Genomic DNA, 19428 nt, shown 5'->3' with positions numbered 1-19428 from the left:
GTAAATTAGAGTGGGAGAGTAGCAGGCAATAAAACTGACCCTCATCACTGATAAAGAAAAGAGAGATTACTAAAATGACCCAAGAACAATCCATTTTATTGGCAACATTCCTTTGAAGATCTCAGCCCAAACTTCTTAAGGGCATAAAGAAGGCAATTGTAAATTTTATGTGAAATGGATAGCATTCAGACATATGAGAGGATAATGGATAAAGCTGGCATCAATTCTAGGCCAATATGCCAAATTTTGAATCTACTGTATTCTTGTTTTACCCTCCCTTAAGATTGTTCTTAACTCTCCAGATGGATTCACCCATCACATCAAGAAAATAAGGAGGGGGAAAAAATGAAGCTTCACAGGTTGACTTTTGATTTTGTGATCATCTTAGTTAAAATCCTTCTGGATGCAAGTTAGAGAGACTCATTACCGACTTGCTCAATCAGGGAAGGAGAAGAGACAGAGAGAGAGAGAGAGAAGAGGGAGCCAAGAGATGTGTGTGTGTGTGTGTGTGTGTGTGTGAGAGAGAGAGAGAGAGAGAGAGAGAGAGATAAGGAGAGAGAGAGAGAGAGAGAAGAGGGAGCCAAGAGATGTGTTCTAGAATCCAGATCTCACAAGGACCAGGAACTGGGAAGGGGTGTGAAGTGGAGGCATCTCCCTCTCTTGGGTCTCATTGTCTCAGCCTTTGCTGGGTGTCTGCTCATTCTCCTGTTCTTCTTCATTTGTGGCCACCCTTTAGCTATAAAGTTTATAGCATCTCCAATCCAGCTATGCTCAGTTTGAATTGTAGTACTTCCCAACTCTGTCATTTTTGGTTCAGGAATGTGGTTGCATATCATGAACATGCCTACTGATGCTTCACTAGTATAGGTGGTGAGACATTGAGCACATATCTATTATACAGCACAGCATTTTAAAATATAAAATATTTTAAAATATTTTCTAACTAATCCTTTCAGGCTTGTATATAGATATGGATCTCAACTTTAATGTTGATCTTATATCCAGCAACTTTGTTGAACTGCCTTAATAATTCTAATAATCTGTTTGTAGTTTTTTTTTTTTTGCATTTCCTGTGTAGATAATCATATCACAGGTGACAAATGATGGCTTGTTTCTTCTTTTATCATTATTTACATTTACATTATTACATTTGTTATATTATTCAAGTGGCAAGGACCTCCAGTGCAATGAATGATTGAAAGAGGTGATTGATAACAAGCACCTGAATTTTATTCTTGACTTTAAAGAGCATGTGCTCATGGTTTCACCATGAAGGATGTTATTTGGTGTGGGTATGTTGCAGATATTCCTTTTCCCCCAGTTTTATTGAGAAATAATTGCCATACATATTGTATACATTTAAGGCATATAGCATGATGTAGTTTGATTTGTGAAATGAGTACCACAAACATCCATCTTCTCATGTAGATACAAGAAAAAGAAACGAAATAAGAAAATTATAAAGAAAAAGATTTTCTCCTTGTGATGAGAACTCTTTCTTAACTTCTTTCCTGTATATCATATAACAGTTTTGGCTATAGTCATCATGATTTATATCACATCCCAGTACTAATTTATTTTATAATTGTCTTTTTGGTGATGGCCACTCCAACTGGCATAAGGTGATGTCTCACTGTGATTTTAATTCACATTTCATTAATGACTAGTGATGTTGAGCACTTCTCTTTTCTTTTTTTTTTTTTAAGATTTATTTATTTATTTATGAGAGAGAGAGAGAGAGAGGCAGAGACACAGGCAGAGGGAGAAGCAGGCTCCATGCAAGGAGCCTGATGTGGGACACGATCCCGGGTCTCCAGGATCACACCCTGGGCTGCAGGCAGCGCTAAACCGCTGCGCCACCAGGGCTGCCCCTGTTGAGCATTTTTCATGTACTTGTTGGACTTTTGTATATCTTCTTTGGTAAAATGCCTATTCAAGTCTTTGCCCATTTTTAATTGGTTTATTTGTTGTTTGGGTTTTTGTTTTTGTTTTTGTTTTGTTTTGTTTTGCTGTTGAGTTATATGAATTCTTTATGTTTTATATGTGAGATATTAGCTTCTTATCAGATATATGATTTGCAAATATTTTTTCCCATCCTATAAATTATCATTTCATTTTATTGATGGTTCCTTTTATGGCTCAGAATCCTTTTGATTTGACAAAATCTCCCTTATTTATTTTTTTATTTTGTTGCTTGTGCTTTGGTATCTATCCAAAAAATCTTTACCAAGACCCATGTCAAGGAGTTTTGTTCCTATATTTTCTTCTATCATGGTCTCTCATCTTATATTTATGTTTTTAATCCATTTTGGGTTAATTTTTGTGAGTGATGTAAGAGTGGTGGGCCCAGTTTTGTTCTTTACATGTGAATATCCAACTATCTCAGCATCATTTATTGAAAAGGTTATTTTTTTCTCCATTGAGTATTCTTTGCTCCCTTGTCAGATATTAGTTGATTGTATATGTTTGGAGTTCTTTCCTGGGTGTTCAATTCTGTTCCATTGGTCTATTTGTATGTTTTTATGCCAGTACTATACTGTTTTGATGACTGTAACTTTATGGCATAGCTTGAAATCAGGAAGTGTGATACCTCTCGCTTTGTTTTTCTGCCTCAGGGTTTCTTTGGTTATTTGGGGTCTTTTGTTGTTCTGTATAGAAGGAGTATTTTTTTTTCTACTCTTGTAAAAAAAATACTATTGGAAGCTTGGTAGAGATTGCACTGAATCTATAGATGGCTTTTAGTAGTATTAACATTTTAACAATATTCTTCCAATCCATGAACATGGATACCATTTTATTTATTTGTGTCTTCTTTGATTTCTTTCAGAATATTTTATAGTTTTCAGTATAGAGAGCTTCTACCCCCTTAGTTAAATTTATTCCTAAGAATTTTGTTGTTTTTGGTGCTGTTGTAAATGTGGTTGATTTTTTATTTCTTTTTTAGAAATTTGGTTGTCAGTATACAGAAATGCTATTGATTTTTGTATGTTAATTTTGTATCTTGCAACTTTATGAATCCATTGATTAGATCTAACAGTTTTTTGTTGAATATTTAGATTTTCTATATATAAAATCCTGTTTCTGCAAATAGAGACTAAATTTTACTTCTGTTCCAATTCTGAAACTTTTTACTTCTTTTTCTTGCCTGACTTCTCTAAGACTTCTAGTATAATGTTGTATAGGAATGATGAGACAAAGGACCCTTGTCTTGTTCATGGCCTTAGAGAAAAGGCTTTCATCCTTTTATCATACATTAAGTATGTAACTATGGGCTTGTAATATACAGCCTTTATTATTTTAAGATATGTTCCTTTTATGCCTAATTTGTTAAGAGTTTTATTGTGGACGAATGTTGAATTTTGTTAAATGATTTTCTGCATCTATTAAGATGATCATATGATTCTTTTCTCTTATTCTATTAATGTGTGATGTATTACACTAATTGATTTGCATATGTTGAACCATCCCTGCATCTCAAGGATAAATCTCCACTTGATCATGGTGAATGATCCTTTTAATGTGCTGCTGAATTCATTTTGCTAGTATTTTATTGAGAATTTTTGGATCCATATTCATCAAGATATTGGCCTGCAGTTTTCTTTTCTAGTAGTGTTTCTTTTCTAGTAGTAGTATTCTTTTCTGATTTTAATATCAGGATAATACTGGCCTCATAAAATGAGTTTGAGAGGGTTCCTTTCTCTTTGGTATGTCTGGAAGAATGTAAGAAGGATTGGTGTTAATTCTCCAGATGTTTGGCAAAATTCACCAGTGAAACTGTCAAGTTTAATCCAATCAGTAGTGAAATGAGATAGCGAGGCCAGGCAAAAGTTAGTCAAATCAGGCTTTTAATGGGACAGGCTCTCGGGCGAGGTTCCGCAGCCCGCAAGGGAGAGAGAGAGCAGGGAATTCGTGGGCCAGGGAAGTCACCCCCAGGCAGGTCGCAGGAGGGTTTATAAGTTTTTGGCGGGAGAGTTGGTAGGGAAATATGGGGTGAGGTTTCCTTATTTGGTGGTGTTTTTCAGGTTTTCGGTCTTTTCCGGGTCGGTTTTTTTTTTTTTTTTTTTTTTTTTTCTTCCGGTTAGGGCAGGGGTTACTGGTTTCATAAGCTAAGTTAGGGTAGGGCGGCAAGGTGGCATTGGCGGGAAGATGGGGGTAGGGCAGCGTTATTGGGAGGTTGCTGGCCTCCAGTTGGCCATTTTGAGGTCCCCAGTCTCGCCAGCCCAACAGAAACCATCTATTCCTGAGTTTTTCTTCAATGGGAAGTTTTTTATTACTGACTTGATCTCCTTACTAGTAATTGATCTATTCGGAATTTCTATTTCTTCCTGATTCAGTCTAGTAACTTATCGATTTCCAAGAATTTTTCCATTTCTTTTATATGTCCAATTTGTTGGCATATAGTTGTTTATAGTTACAGATATTCTTTGTCATGTCAAAGAAAAGTCCGTTTTGCCCTTAGTTTCGGAAGATACTTTTGTCTGCATAAGTACTTTTTTTGACTGTTTTTTAGCAATATAAATAGATTAGACTTTTCGGGAATTATGTGCATTTATTTTATTGAGATAATTGTACCTTTTCCTTCTTTTAATCTGTTAATGTAATTGATTTACATTAATAGCTTTTCTAATGTTTAATAAACCTTGAGTTTGAGGATATAAACTTAATCGTGTGTGTGTGTGTGTGTGTGTGTGTGTGTGTGCGTGTGTTCAATATACTGTTGATTCTGTCTGCTAAGATTCATTTAGGACTTTTCCAGCCACAATAACAAGTGAGGTTGACCTGTATTTTTCCTTTCTAGCACTGCTCCTGTCCATTTTGGATTTCAAAGTTATACCACTTTCATAAAATAGCTTGGGCAGGGGTGTTCCATATCTTTTCCTATTTTCTCAAAGAGTTTGTATAAAATTAAATTATCTGTTCCTTGAATGGTGCAAATACATGTAAAGCTATATAGGGTTCATGGTTTATTTCTAGGAATATTTTATTTTATTTTATTCTTAAATAATTTATTTATTTATCCATGAGAGACACAGAGAGAGGCAGAGACACAGGCAGAGGAAGAAGCAGGCTCCCTGCAGGGAGCCTTATGTGGGACTTGATCCTAGGACCCCAGAATCATGACCTGAGCCAAAGGCAGACACTCAACCACTAAGCCCCGCAGGTACCCCTCTACGAACATTTTAAATGATTGATTCTCTTTCTTTAGTAGTTATAGCTATTTAGGTTTTCTATTCCTCTTGAGTCTGTTTTCATCATTTATATTTTTCCAGTAATTTTTCCATTTATTCTTAGTTTTAAAATTTATTGGCATAAGTTCATAATGCCCTTTCAATCCCTGCTGTATCTATAGTTTTGCTCCCTTTGCCATTCCTAATACTGTTTATTTTTCCCATCCCCTTATCTTGTGCTCTATTTTTGTGGTTTTTTTAAATAATAAACTTTTGGTTCTGTCGATCCTGTCCAGATATTATCTAGTTTTTCTATTTAATTTATTTTTATCTTTATTATTCATTTTATTCTACTTTCCTTGAGTTTATTTTCCTGCTATTCTTATAGCACCTCAGCTTGAATATTATCTTGTTAATTTCTGCAGTTTCTCCTTTTTATTATAAACATTTAAAGTAACATTTCTTTTTCTTTTTTTCTTTTTCTTTTTTAAAAGATTATTTATTTACTCATGAGAGACACAGAGAGAAAGAGAGGCGCAGACACAGGCAGAAGGAAAAGCAGACTCCATGCAGGGAGCCTGACGTGGGACTCCATCTGGGGTCTCCAGGATCAGGCCCTGGGCTGAAGTCAGCGCTAAACCGCTGCGCCACCTGGGCTGCCCAGGATGCAGGATTTTAAATACAACCAAAAGATCAAGCTTATTATTGGCATTATTCAAATATTCCCTATTCTTACTGAGGTTTTGGCATATCTGATCTATCATTTATTGAGCAGGCTAAAATCTCCCTCTGTTATTGGTAGGTTTGTCAGTATCTCTTTATAATTCTGTTAACTTTGGTCTCATTAGTTTGAATTTGTGTTATTTGATGTTTACAAATTTGTAATTGCTCTATCTTCCTTGTAAATTGAATATTTGGTCCTTCTGCAGTGACTCTTTAAACTCTAGCAATGCCTTAAAATATATTTTGTCCAATATTAATATATGGACAGAAGTTCTATTTAGTTGGTATTTATCTGTTATATCCTTTTACTTGATACTTTTATGTGTTATTGTGTTGCATCTTTGTTTCTTATAAACAACATTTATCTGGTTTTTAAATTTAATTTGCTATACCAACTTTTTTTACCCTTTTAGTCTAAATATTTATTGTCATCACTGATATATCTGAATTTATTTCTTCCACCTTACTCTTTGCTTTCTATTTGTTGTGTCTTATCTCTGCCTGTTTGGACTTCTTACTTTCTTTCAGATTTATTATTCCCTCCTTTCATTCTTCCCTCATCTGGTTTTCATTTTATTTCTGTTCATTTTGTGGTCACTCTAAGGTTTTTTGTTTTTGTTTTTGTTTTTGTTTTTCGAGAGGGAGAGGGAGAAAGAGGGAGCGGTGAAGAGGAGCAGAAGGAGGAGAGACAAAATCTTAAGCAGACTCCATTCTCAATGTGGAGTCCTAAATGGGGCTCCATCTCATGGCCCTGAGATCATGACCTGAGCTGGAATCAATAGTCAGATGCTTAACCAACTGAGCCACTCAGGTGCTCCCACTCTGGCAGTTTTAATATACACATTTAACATACAAAGTCTAGGGACGCCTTGGTGGCTTGGTGGTTGAGCATTTGCCTTCAGCTCAGGGTGTGATCCTGGGATCCTGAGATCAAGTCCCACATTGGACTCCCTGCAGGGAGCCTGTTTCTCCCTCTGCCTATGTCTCTGCCTCTTTCTCTGTGTCTCTCATGAATAAATAAATAAAGTTTTTTTTAAAAAATCAACATACAAAGTCTAAAGTTAATTATCATCTTTCCTTTCTTCAAACAACAAAGACTTAGATTGCTTTCCCAAACTACCAGCTCCCCACCCTCTGTGCTATCATGTCCATTACTTTAGTACTACATTTTTTAATTCCACCAATTAGCCCTTGTATTTATTATTATATGGAACCAGGGTTTCTTAGAATTACTGCTTTCTACCCACATCTTTGTTTACAATTCCTCCTGGCATCTATTTAGCTATTATCCTTATTCCTGGAGTGCCTTTGTCAGAATACCATTTAGTGTGGGTCTGTGGTAGTAAAGCTAAGTTTTATTTGTCTGAATATGTCTTTATTTTATGTCCAATCTTAAAAGATTAAGTGGTGTTAAGTATGGAACTCATGTTTGACAGCTATTTCTCTCAGTACTTTGAAGTTTTTACTGTTATTCTGGATTCCCTTGTTCCTGAGGAATCAACTGTCTAATTATAATTTTTTATGACACTGTATTGTGGAGGAGTCTCTGCTTCTTTTAAGATATTTTATTTTTTGGTGATATATGGTTTTACTATAATGTGCTTAAATATTAATTTATTTTTAAGGTTTTCCTATTTACAGTTATTTGAGTTTGCCAGATATGTGGATTTGTGTCAATTGATCATTTTGGAAATTTGAGGCCATTGTTATTTTGTTTTTTTTGTTTATTTATTTATTTATTTATTTATTTATTATTATTTATTTATTATTTATTTATTATGAATTTATTTTTTATTGGTGTTCAATTTTCCAACATATAGAATAACACCCAGTGCTCCTCCCCTCAAGTGCCCACCTCAGTGCCCATCACCCAGTTACCCCCACCACCTGCCCACCTCCCCTTCCACCACCCCTAGTTCGTTTCCCAGAGTTAGGAGTCTTTCATGTTCTGTCTCCCTTTCTGATATTTCCCACTCATGTTTTCTCCTTTCCCCTTTATTCTCTTTCACTATTTTTTATATTCCCCAAATGAATGAGACCATATAATGTTTGTCCTTCTCCGATTGACTTATTTCACTCAGCATAGTACCCTCACATTAAGATCTTTCATCCATTTTGAGTTTATCTTTGTGTATGGTGCAAGAGAGTGGTCTAGTTTCATTCTTCTGCATGTGGATGTCCAATTTTCCCAGCACCATTTATTGAAGAGACTGTCTTTTTTCCAGTGGACGGTCTTTCCTCCTTTGTCGAATATTAGTTGACCATAAAGTTGAGGGTCCACTTCTGGATTCTCTATTCTGTTCCATTGATCTATGTGTCTGTTTTTGTGCCAGTACCACACTGTCTTGATGACCACAGCTTTGTAGTACAACCTGAAATCTGGCATTGTGATGCCCCCAGCTATGGTTTTCTTTTTTAAAATTCCCCTGGCTATTCAGGGTCTTTTCTGATTCCACACAAATCTTAAAATAATTTGTTCCAACTCTCTGAAGAAAGTCCATGGTATTTTGATAGGGATTGCATTAAACGGGTAAATTGCCCTGGGTAGCATTGACATTTTCACTACATTAATTCTTCCAATCCATGAGCATGGAATATTTGTTATTTTGAATACTGTCTGTCTATGTTCTTGTTTTTATCTACTTCTAGGTATTTTAGGCTAATATCGGTATGTGCTACCTTTGTAGGTCCAATTCCATTGTTGTCTGTCTCTTCTTTTGATTGTTCTTTATTTAAATCAAGCCCATGGTATTTGGAACTTTATTTTGGAAGTTCTTTCAGGCCAGCAGGGATCCACATTTACCTCTGCCAGCTGCCTGAAGATCCTACTTTAATCTGGTTCCTCTGTTTGAGGCTCTGATGGCCTCATAGGAAGTATGGATTCTGACCTCAGAGCCACATAAATGCAGGCCATAGTTGAAAACTCTAAAGAGAGATGTTTTCCCTCCTCCACCCACAGCCAGAGCTGAGCCTAACCAACTTCCTCATTATGTCCTTGGGTGAGGAGTGGTATTTTTTTCCTTCTTCCATGGTAGGTGTTGTTTTCCAAGAGACCATGTTTCTGTAGGCATCTTTATATAACCTCTTATCTGGCCTCAATACCTGTTACCCTTTTGGAGTCCATGCTCTTTCATTGTGTTCAGCCTGTGAGTACTTCTCTTTATTAGCTTAACTTTGCCTTGACAATAATTTTTAAAAAATATTTGGTGAACGTATTTTTTTATTTCTACTGGAGAGGTTTGGGTTTTTTAAAAGATTTTATTTATTTAGTTGAGAGATAATGGGGGATGGACAGAGGGAAAGGGACAAGCCAACTCTGCACTGAGCATGGACACTCATGCGGGGCTCAGTCTCACAACCCTGAGGTCATGACCTGAGCTGAAACCAAGAGTTGGACACAACTGACTGAGCCACCCAGGCACCTTTCTACTGGAGAGTTTTTTAAAAGAATATCTAGTCTGCCCTATTACCAAAAACAAATCTGGGTTCCCCTCCTCTGTGCTACCTAAACAGTTTTAGTCCAGTTGCTGTTGATTCCCTGTGGCTCAGTCCAAGGAACCCTTCTCCGTCCTCACCTGCTTAAGGGCTCAGCAGTATTCCTCACAGCAGACCTCTCCCTTCTGGACACACTCTCTCTCAACTTCAGGACACTATACTCTCTGGTTTTCTTCCTGATTCTCTGTCTTCTTAGTCTCTTGTGCCAGTGTCTTCTACATGACCTGTTGGCATTCTCCAGAACGTGAGCATAAGTCCTCTCTTCTCTGTGTATTCACACTCTTGATGATTCTTTCTTTTCCTGAGGTTTTCAATACTACCAGTATGGTGAGGACTCTCTAATTTACATCTCCATCCCAGACATCTTTTCACATGTCCAGAGTCTCATATCTAACTTTCATTTTGACCAGTTCTCTTGGATAGCTCACAGACTCTCTCTCACACCTAATATTGACACATATGAAGGTTTGAGCTTTCCCTCAAACATCCTCCTGCTCCAGGATTCTCCAACTCAGTAGACATCACACCATACACCTGTTCATGTGGCCCGGACTTCCTCCTTATGCACGTACTCATGCCCTTCTCCCTCTACCTCCATGCTGCTGTGTCTCCACTACCGCTTTGTCCAAATTTTCTCTTGTCTGCTATGGGCTGTGCTCACTCAGCAGCTACAGCCACATTTTCAAATCACAGGTCATCTTACTCCAAAGCTTAAAATTATTTTATGGCTTTGTACCTAAACCAACCTAAAATGAATCCCCAAATGCTCCTCGGAGTCACTTGATCCCTATTTACTTATCTTTGGGCCACTCTCCCCCAGCTTAGCACCTCCAGCTCAGTCTTCTTCCCAGTCCCTGAACAGTCTGTGCTCCTTCGTGGCCTCAGGGTATTTGCACATGCTGTTCTCTCACCAGGAGCAAGCTTTCTCCCATTTCTGGCTTGGCTGACTTCTCTTCTTTAAGGTTCCAAGTTAAACAAACTCTCTGAAAACATTCTTTGGCATCTAGGTTAGAAGAGGTCTTTCTTGTTCGTTTTTTCCCATGGAACCCAGATCTTCTCCTTTCTGGCACTTACTACAGATTTTTTAATTACCTATTTTATTTGTCTACCTGACCAACACCTATCTCTCTCCTAAGGACAGGACCGTGTCTATGGTTGCAGTGTGTAGCTGCGTAGTGCCCGCGACATGAGACTCTCATTATACATATGGTGACAACCCACAAATGAACTCCTTCCCACCCACTCTCCCCAGTTCATATGCACTGACAATGTAGGGTCACTTCAAAGCAAACAGGGCAGGGCAGGACAACTTGTCATCACTTCCATAGGAACATCCATCATCTGCTGAGCCTTGAACTTTAGCTGTCAGAAGACTCTGCTCAGACCGTGGCTGTCTCAGGAAAGAGTGCAGGAAATCTCACACACATCAGCTGCCCACATGTACAGGCTTTGCCCCATTTGAGGTGGTGGAGGTGCATAGGTATAAATTAACACCCCCCTAAGACACAGTCCCTCCTATTTGGTGGGTCAGTGTCTATTTCCAATTGACTCTCCCCTAACAAATTTAAGATAAGATTGATTTTGTCTGTTTCTTCTTCTTCAAATTAACAAAGTTTACCCTCAATTTGTTTAAAAGGAGGAAAGAAAGCCTGTTTCTAATTTCTTCTGATCCGTTTATTAAATGTAATCATACAGTAAAAAAATTCAGAGATGTTAAAAACAGCAGGAAAATATTAAACTTTCAGTGTACAAAGCTTGAATCATAAAATATGTTTCATGGGGCTCTTAGTGAAATGGGACACAACCTTAATGACATTCACAATTACTTGTTAAGAGGCTCGATGTAACCCAGAAGGCAGAGATAGAGTAACACATCTACCCAGTGTGCTCTTTCTTCACGGAGACCAGATTCTGGGCTGCATCACCCCCTGAGGATTCTGTTGGCTTTGGGAGCGTGGAGTTTAACGTTCCCTCTGTCTATTCTATGTTTCTTTTTTTAATTAAGAGTGAAATAAGCTAATGGAAAATATTATTCACGTTTTGGGGGATGAAACCTGTTTCTTCCCTTACTTCCTTCTTTTTTCTCATCTGTCCCCTTACCCCAACCAGAAATATATAAGTAAATGCCCCTCCTTAGGAGTCCAATGTGGGAAAAAAAGAAAACTTATGGTACTACTATTTCATCTCCCAAGGTACACCTTGAGATAATGGCTTAGAGAAGGATTTCCTTAGACTCCAGAGGATTTATTTGTGTTGGAGAAGCGGTTCAGGTTGATTTATCTCTGTATGTGCGCACGCATACACGCACTGTGTTAGTCTGCTCAAACTGCCATAACAAAGTACCTCAGACTGAGTACCTTTTTATAAAAATTTTTAAACTATTTATTTATTTATTTAAGAAGAGAGAGAGACAGAGATTGAGCCAGGAGTAGGCGACAGAGGGAGAAGGAGAAGCAGATTCCTCACTGAGCAGGGAGCCCAACATGGGGCTCAATCCCAGGACCCTGAGATCATGACCTTAGCTGAAGGCACATGCTTAACCCACTGAGCCACCCAGGCATGCCAGACTGAATGCCTTAAAAAAACAGAAATTTATTTTCTCACAGTTCTGGAGGCTAAAAGTGGAATATCAGGGTGTTGGCAGGGCTGGTTTCTTCTGAGGCATCTCTGGCTTGTAGATGATCTTCTCCTCCTCCCTGTGTCTTTATATGGTCTTCCCTTTTTGTGTGTCTCTCCTCTGTTTAGAAATATACCTGGAAATGCTATAAAAAATAAATTGAAGTAAAGAGATAGGGAGAGAGGGTAGAGGGTGAGGCAGCTGTTTTAGTCAGAAGGACCAGGGGTGGCCTCCCTGCAGTGGGACCTTCAGAACAGAGACAGAAATGAGAGGAAGGAGAGCCCCATGGAAATCTGAGGGGATTGTTCGAGACAGGGGCAATAGCATTGCAAAGCCCCAGAGGAGTAGGCAAGGCCATTGTGTCAGGTGCAGAGTAGGAAAACCTCACTGACCCTCAACTTCCTTATCCCCAAACAGGGGTGCTGAGATGTCATTGTGAAGGGTGGAAATGAAATATTGGATGTAACACAGAACATAGAATTGGTCTTCTGTAATGATCATGTCTGTCCCATTCCTCAGCTGGTGCTGGCTTATAAAGCCTTGTGAAGATAAGTGCTTGGTTGTGACCTGGTATGGAAAGTGTCTCAGGCTGCAGAGCCCAGGACTGCCCATCAGCTTGCCACCCATGGGTGCTGTGGATGACTATTTCCTCTTTCCCCAAATCCAGCACTCTTATTTTCCTGTCTTGTTCACCCAGTACTGGCTTTCCTCACATCCAACTCACTCCTCAGTCTTCTCTAACTGTAACATGCTCAGTCATGTTCCTCCTCTCTCTAGAACACTCCATCTGCCCTTTTGGCTTCCTAGTCCCTCCCCCACTTTCCTCTTCCTAACACTTACCTCTGTCTTAAAAGTCTTAGTTCTTATTCCAAATCTTTTTCTTGGGGTCTTCTTTGCCCAGGCACCCTTTTATCTCCCACATCATGAGATTACAGATGACTTTATTTTTCTTCTGTTGGTTTTTCTTTTTGTTCTAGTTTTTTTAAATAATGCCTATGTTTTGCTTTTAGTAACTAATTTTAAAGCCCAAGTTCATTTTTAATTAGAAAATCACACACAGTGTTTATAATCATTTGTCCCCCAACAAATTCAGGGATCCAAATTTAGAATTTAAGGCCCCCAAGAAGATGGCTGCAGGTCTGCATTCAGTAGCCCTATGTTGTGTGTCTTTCTCTAGACTTGTATACACCTTCACACAGAACACAGATACGTAGGACTTCTTGAATCTTGTTAGTTTCTCAACAGGTCACCTCAGATATTTCAAAGATTCAGATTTTTATGAGGATTGGCCTCTCTGGCCTATTCTAAGGAAATGAGATCATAACTATGCCCTTGGTAGTTTCAGAAGATTGGAAGCAATGTGCTGGCCACAGCCATGCCTTGCACGTGGTTGGCTTTGGGTTTTCTCTTGGCTGTTTCATTTTCTGCTGTCTGCAAGCTCTGTGAGGGCTATGAGCCTCGGCTCAGTCTGGGCCCTGGAGAGTCTGGAATCTTTGGGAAAGCAGTCATGTGGTTTTACTCGATTTTCAAACATGAAGAGGGCTTCAAAGTTGAGTTTTGCCATCTAGAAGAGAAATAAATTATATTGCATTGGAAGAACTAACATAAGATAGAGCATCTGTATGCTCACAGGAGTCTATTGCCCCTTCTCTAAGAGACTGTTGATGTTCATTTGCTGATTCTGCTACATTTTGATCAGATTATCTCTCAGGTCATTTTTTTAAGAAGATTTTTTTTATTTATTTGAGAGAGAGAGAGCAAAGAGAGAGGGAGAGAGAATCTGAAGCAGACTCCGTGCTGAGCCTGGAGCCCTATGGAGGGCTCAATACTATGACCGCGAGATCATGACCTGAGTAGAAACCAAGAGTCAGATGTTTAACCGACTGAGCCACATAGGCACCCCTCTCAGGTCATTTTAGAGCCCTGGTTTCCCTAGGCAGTGTGTGAACAAATTTGAAAACATCAGAGAACAGCAGAAAACCTGACACTACCACCACTACGGGGGAGACCAGAGTAAAATGATGGAAGAAAAACTATTTTTTTTCTTCAAAATCATTATTTTGATCACTTAAGCAGCTATGCCTTTTAAGTATGAATGCTTCTTCCCATAACTGAGGTGGTATCCATTGTGTTAATTTCTTCCACACCAGAAATTGATAGATTATTTAAGAACATTCCAACACAGTTCTCAAGTCTCCCTTTCTTCTGTAAGATGAGTTGATGCCTACCTCACAGGGTTTTAAGAATGAAGAGGATTATGTGGATTAACAAGTGAAGTTTGAGTATAGCACCCAGTCAAGAATCTGGCTTGTGGTGGGTACTTGATCAATGATAGCACAACAATGATGAAAATGAGTCAGCTATGGCCTTGTGACAGGGAAACACTCTGGGGCCTGGTCACATTCAGTCAGAACCTAATTTCACGTGGTCTGCCTGTGGGACAGGTTTAACCCTGTGGTTATGGGGTAGGGTCGGGGGAGGTTGAAAACATTACTAATTTGTTTTTCCATAAATACAACCTGTTTACAGTTATGAAAGTAATTAAGCGTTCCTGCAGATGAGAACACTGTGCAATTTGGCCTGCCCAGACTGCCATGTTGCTGACCTGGGTGGTGGGGAGGGAAAGTAGGGGCATCCAAGGAAGAAGGCTCTTGGGCCAGGAAGCACAGATGCTTTGGGACTTCAGGGTTCTGCAGGCAGAGGCCCCCAGGAGTTCTGGCTTCTGTGACTCAAGTGGCTATTTTCAGAAATAAAGGAGGCTCCCCAAGGCATTAAGGTACCTTGAGACCGGAGTGTATGGCTGCCCATGGGAGTACCCCTCTGTGACACTCTGCATGACCTGAACATTTCAGCAGGGGCTATATCTTGTCATTCCCTTGTCAGAGCTGAAGAGCTAAATGCATATACTCCTGGGAGAAGTAACATGACAGTTACCTCTGATATAACTTACTTAGGCAGGATTGATTTGTGGAAGCAGATTTTGAGAGTGGGAAAGATTCTGGGGATTTAATGGGGAGAGCGATGAACTGGAAGAAATACAGCACGGCGGCCTTCAGAAGGGGAAGGCAAACAAAGGCAAACTTTGCTGCTTCACGTTTTGCCTGGGGCTGATCCACTTTCTCTTGAGCAGCTGCTTCTCCTAGTTTGTGTGCAGAAATACTGTCAACACTTTGAAAATGAGCAGCAGGCTACTGCCATTTAAATAAGGATTTCAGGAAGTTAAAAAAAGAGAAAAAACTAGCTGGAACCTGGAGTGTGAATTTATGATGCACAGTATTTAATGATATTAACATGCAGAGTGGCAATTTAGGATTTGTATGTTGTGTCCCAAGAATCAGGTATATTTGTTAATTTTGAAAGGGTTGGGATGGGGGAGGCATCATTCTCCTGCATATTGTAGGGTATAATCACTAATTTCTTGACATTTATTAGAATTCATAAGATTTGGAAGAGAGAAAAAATCAGCACAGTTTGTTGAAATATTTTGGAAGAATGTAATATGACTATTTTCAAATGTTTTTACTAATAGTGAAGGCAAATCCAAAATAACATTTATGGATCAAAAGCAAATGTGATGGTTCAGAATTCTTAGAATGGTTATTCTGGGAGGGAGAACTATAGTTATTTTATTCTTTTCCATTTTATGTATTTTTGTTTAATTTCAAAGAAAATGTTAGTCTTTTATAACAATGGAATTGAAAATTGGAAATGTTTCTTTTCTTTTTTCTGCAATAGGGTTACATGATGGAAAACCGAATCTCGGGCCTAAAATGTGACACAGATGTGTTTGTAACTTTTGAAGGTGACAATGTTGTTATGCTGCAGGTAAGATTCAGGAAATGTTATTCTTTCTTAAACGGCTTGCTTTTCAAGATCAAGAGTTATCCAAAAATCTGAAGTATTTCATATGTTTTATCTTCATCTGATGTCTTTATTTAATTGGCAGGTGTTTTCCTGTTAAGCTCTTGATTTTTGCAGTAGTTGAACAAGGGATTAAATTATTTCTCTCCTAGCTGATCTTTGACATTGAACTATATCCTTTTTGGTTTTAGAAAGCTTCTTGTACGTATTTAGTTAGAGTCTTCTATTGGGAAGGCTATTCCAAAAGAATACGTGAGGACACAGAAGAGGAATAGACAAAAGACATGAAAAGGCAACTTATAAAAGGAGGGCAATTGATCAATCTCCCTCGCAATCAGAGACCTGGACATGAGGGCAAACTACACTACTGTTTTTTCCATCAAATTGGTTCATGTTTAAGAGCATATTGAAGCCCCAGTGTTGGTGAGAACAAAAGAGGCACTCTTCCATATTGCTGTTAGGCTGTGTGTGATTCCACTTTTGGGAGTATCTAAGGTAATAATCCTAAATACAGAAAACTTTAGGGCACAAACATTTTCATTAGTACATTATTTATTATAGCAATAATGTTGGAATCTAAATTTTCAACAATAGGAAAATGATTATGTAAATCATATTCTGGCCATTCAGTGGGGAATTATATAGCTTTTAAAATTGTACTTACACAGAGTTTATTACAGAAATTAAAAACTTATGATATGGTAAGTAAAAATGACATAAAGTTATATATACAATGTGGTCACAGTTTGATGTTTTTACAAAAGAAAAACAAGGACTTATGGTTCTGCTAAGATGGAATGACCCTACTCCTCCCAGGTTCTCCCCCTTAATAACTGAAACTTCTGGATGCAACACAACAAACAAGCATAGGAAGACCCTTAAAGGGAGAAAGAAAGAGGCAGGCTGCCTAGGGATCTTGGAACTGGAAGAAGGAAAAGGCAGTAACATGTCTGGGTTTCCTTATTGCTTCCCATAAACCTGGATAGGGGCATATACATATGCCTTGAATTTCCAGGAGGCACAGACAAACTCCAGAAAAGCCTGTTCCCCCTAGCCAAAGGACAGGGAAGATGATGGCCTAATAACAACAACAACAAAAACCTTTTCTAGCAATACTCTTTCTACATTAGTCAAACAAAATGGAAAAACTGAACAAACACACACACCAATTTCAGCAGGGCCTAGCAGGAACTGATCTTTCACCTGACTTCTGATCCATGGAAGTAGCCAGAAGCAGGTGGTAACACTCCCATTACTCAACCTGGTGTTGTTGGTGGGGCTGAGCAGGGAATTAATCTTCTATCCTCTGCCTAGTGGAAGCAAATGGAGCTTAGATTTTTACATCAGAGTAATGTCAGCAGGGCCCACTGGTGAGCTAATTCCCCACCTCTACTCAGCAGCAACAAGACCCTTTGGGGTCATGTAAGGTGAAACAAATCACCAGTATCCTTTAACCCTATACCCAGTGTCAGCAGGATCCAATGGAGAGTTGAGCCCCTACCTCCACAACTAGAAGGGAGTTCATCAACTAGACCAATATAGGAGGTATGATAAAAAACAAGAAGACTCAAATAACCAATAATAGGCATGAAAATGGGTATATCATCAGTTTAGATATCTTGTAGAAACTAAGAGAACGATGAAGGAACACTAGAAAATAACTTTACATTAATAAATTTGATGACTTAGTCAAATTAATCACTTCCTCAAAAACCGCAAACACCCTATCCTAACCAGCTTGGATAGACAATCTGAATAGTCCTATAATCTCACAGAAATTGAATTTTTGATAATTATAAAATGCTTCTCCCAAAGAAATTTCTGAGCTGAGATTTCATTGGAGAATTCTATAAAACACTTAAGGAAGAAGGTTTTGGAATCTCTTCCAGAAAATAGGAGAGACAGGAACACTACCTAACTCATTTTTTTAAATTTTTATTTTTATTTTAGAGAGAGACAGTGCATGAGTGAGGGGAGGGACAGAGGGAAAGGGAGAAAGAGAGAATCTTTTTTTTTTTGTATTTTTTTTATTGAAGTTTGATTTGCCAACATATAGCATAACACCCAGTGCTCATCCCGCCAAGTGCCCCCCTCAGTGTCCATCACCCAGTCACCCCATCCCCCTGTCCACCTCCCACTACCCCTTGTTTGTTTCCCAGAGTTAGGTGTCTCTCATGTTCTGTCATCCTCACTGATATTTCCCACTCATTTTCTCTCCTTTCCCCTTTATTCCCTTTCACTATTTTTTATATTCCCCAAATGAATGAGACCATATAATGTGTCCTTCTCTGATTGACTTACTTCACTCAGCATAATACCAAGAGAGAGAATCTTAAGCAGGCTCCATGCCCAGCATGGAGCCCAATAGGGGGCTCAATCTTATGACCCTAAGATCATGACCTGAGTGAAATCAAGAGTTGGATGCTTAACCAACTGAGCCACCCAGCTATCCCCAGCTCATTTTATATAGTTTGTATTATTCTGATACAAAAAGTAGACACTGCAAAAAAGGGAAAACTACATATCAATAACTCTCATAAATATAGATATAATAATATTCAACAAAATATTAACAAATTGAATCTGACAGTGTATAATATGAATTACACACCATAATCAAATGGTATTTATTCCTGATATGCAAGAAAAAATCAGTTGATGTAGTCCATTGTATCATCAGACTACAGGAGAAAGAAATCATATGATCATATTGGTTTACACAGTTAAAGCTTTTGGCAAAATGATGATGTAAAATCTTATTAAACTGGGAATAGGGAGTTTATTCAACTTGATAAAAAGTGCTACAAAAAATATATCTAACCTCATGCTTACTGGTGAAATGCTGAATGCTTTCCTTCTAAGATCAGGATCAAGTCAAGGATGTCCACTTGCACTACTATTATTCATCATAAAGCTAGAATTTTAATCAGACAATAAAGCAAGAAACAGAAATAAAAGACATAGATATTATAAGGGAAGAAATAAAAACTTTCCCTGTTTGCACATTATCTGATTGTCTACATAAAAAATCTGTGGAATCTACCCCAAAAGTCCTAGAACTGAGTTTAACAAGACTGAAGGATATAAGATCAATACACAAAAATCAGTCTCATTTCTATATACGAATAACATATGTAAAAACTGAAATTAAACACACAATAACATTTAAAATTGTTCCAGAGAAAATGACGTACTTAGGTGTAAATCCAATAGACAGATATAGTATCTATATGCTGAAAATTACAAAATGCTTGAAAGAAATTTTTTGAAGTCCTGGGTAAATGGAGAGACATACTATATTTATCAGTTGGATAACTGTGTAGGAAAATGTTGATTCTGTGCAAATTGATCTATAGATTTAATAAAATTCCCATAAAAATCACAACAAAATTTTTTGTAGACACAGAAAAGCTTATTCTAAGACATCATCAAAATGGTGAAATAGGAGTTTTCTACCATCTTATGCCCAAAGAGCACCAATTCTGATAATCATCCAATGATGATAGTGCTTTTGTGTAAGTCCAAGAGTCCAGTGAAGTTCCAACACACTGTTGGAGCAAAAAA

At 38.2% G+C, this 19428-nt stretch overlaps 1 protein-coding gene across 4 annotated transcripts in view; it reads left to right on the top strand.

The window, feature by feature from the left end:
• Window positions 1-19428, top strand: part of ACOXL (acyl-CoA oxidase like) — a 353848-nt gene that overhangs the window by 188875 nt on the left and 145545 nt on the right. For all 4 annotated transcript variants that reach the window (XM_072770257.1, XM_072770256.1, XM_072770255.1 and 1 more), the window contains one exon: window positions 15739-15828. In XM_072770257.1, the coding sequence (XP_072626358.1) occupies window positions 15739-15828 (90 nt within the window). The remainder of the gene's footprint in view (window positions 1-15738; window positions 15829-19428) is intronic.

The sequence above is a fragment of the Canis lupus genome, chromosome 12 (genome assembly GCF_048164855.1).
Source record: "Canis lupus baileyi chromosome 12, mCanLup2.hap1, whole genome shotgun sequence".
Classification (NCBI taxonomy): Eukaryota; Metazoa; Chordata; class Mammalia; order Carnivora; family Canidae; genus Canis; species Canis lupus.
Note: the sequence above shows the minus strand (reverse complement) of the source record. Positions and strands in the feature narration are given on the sequence as shown.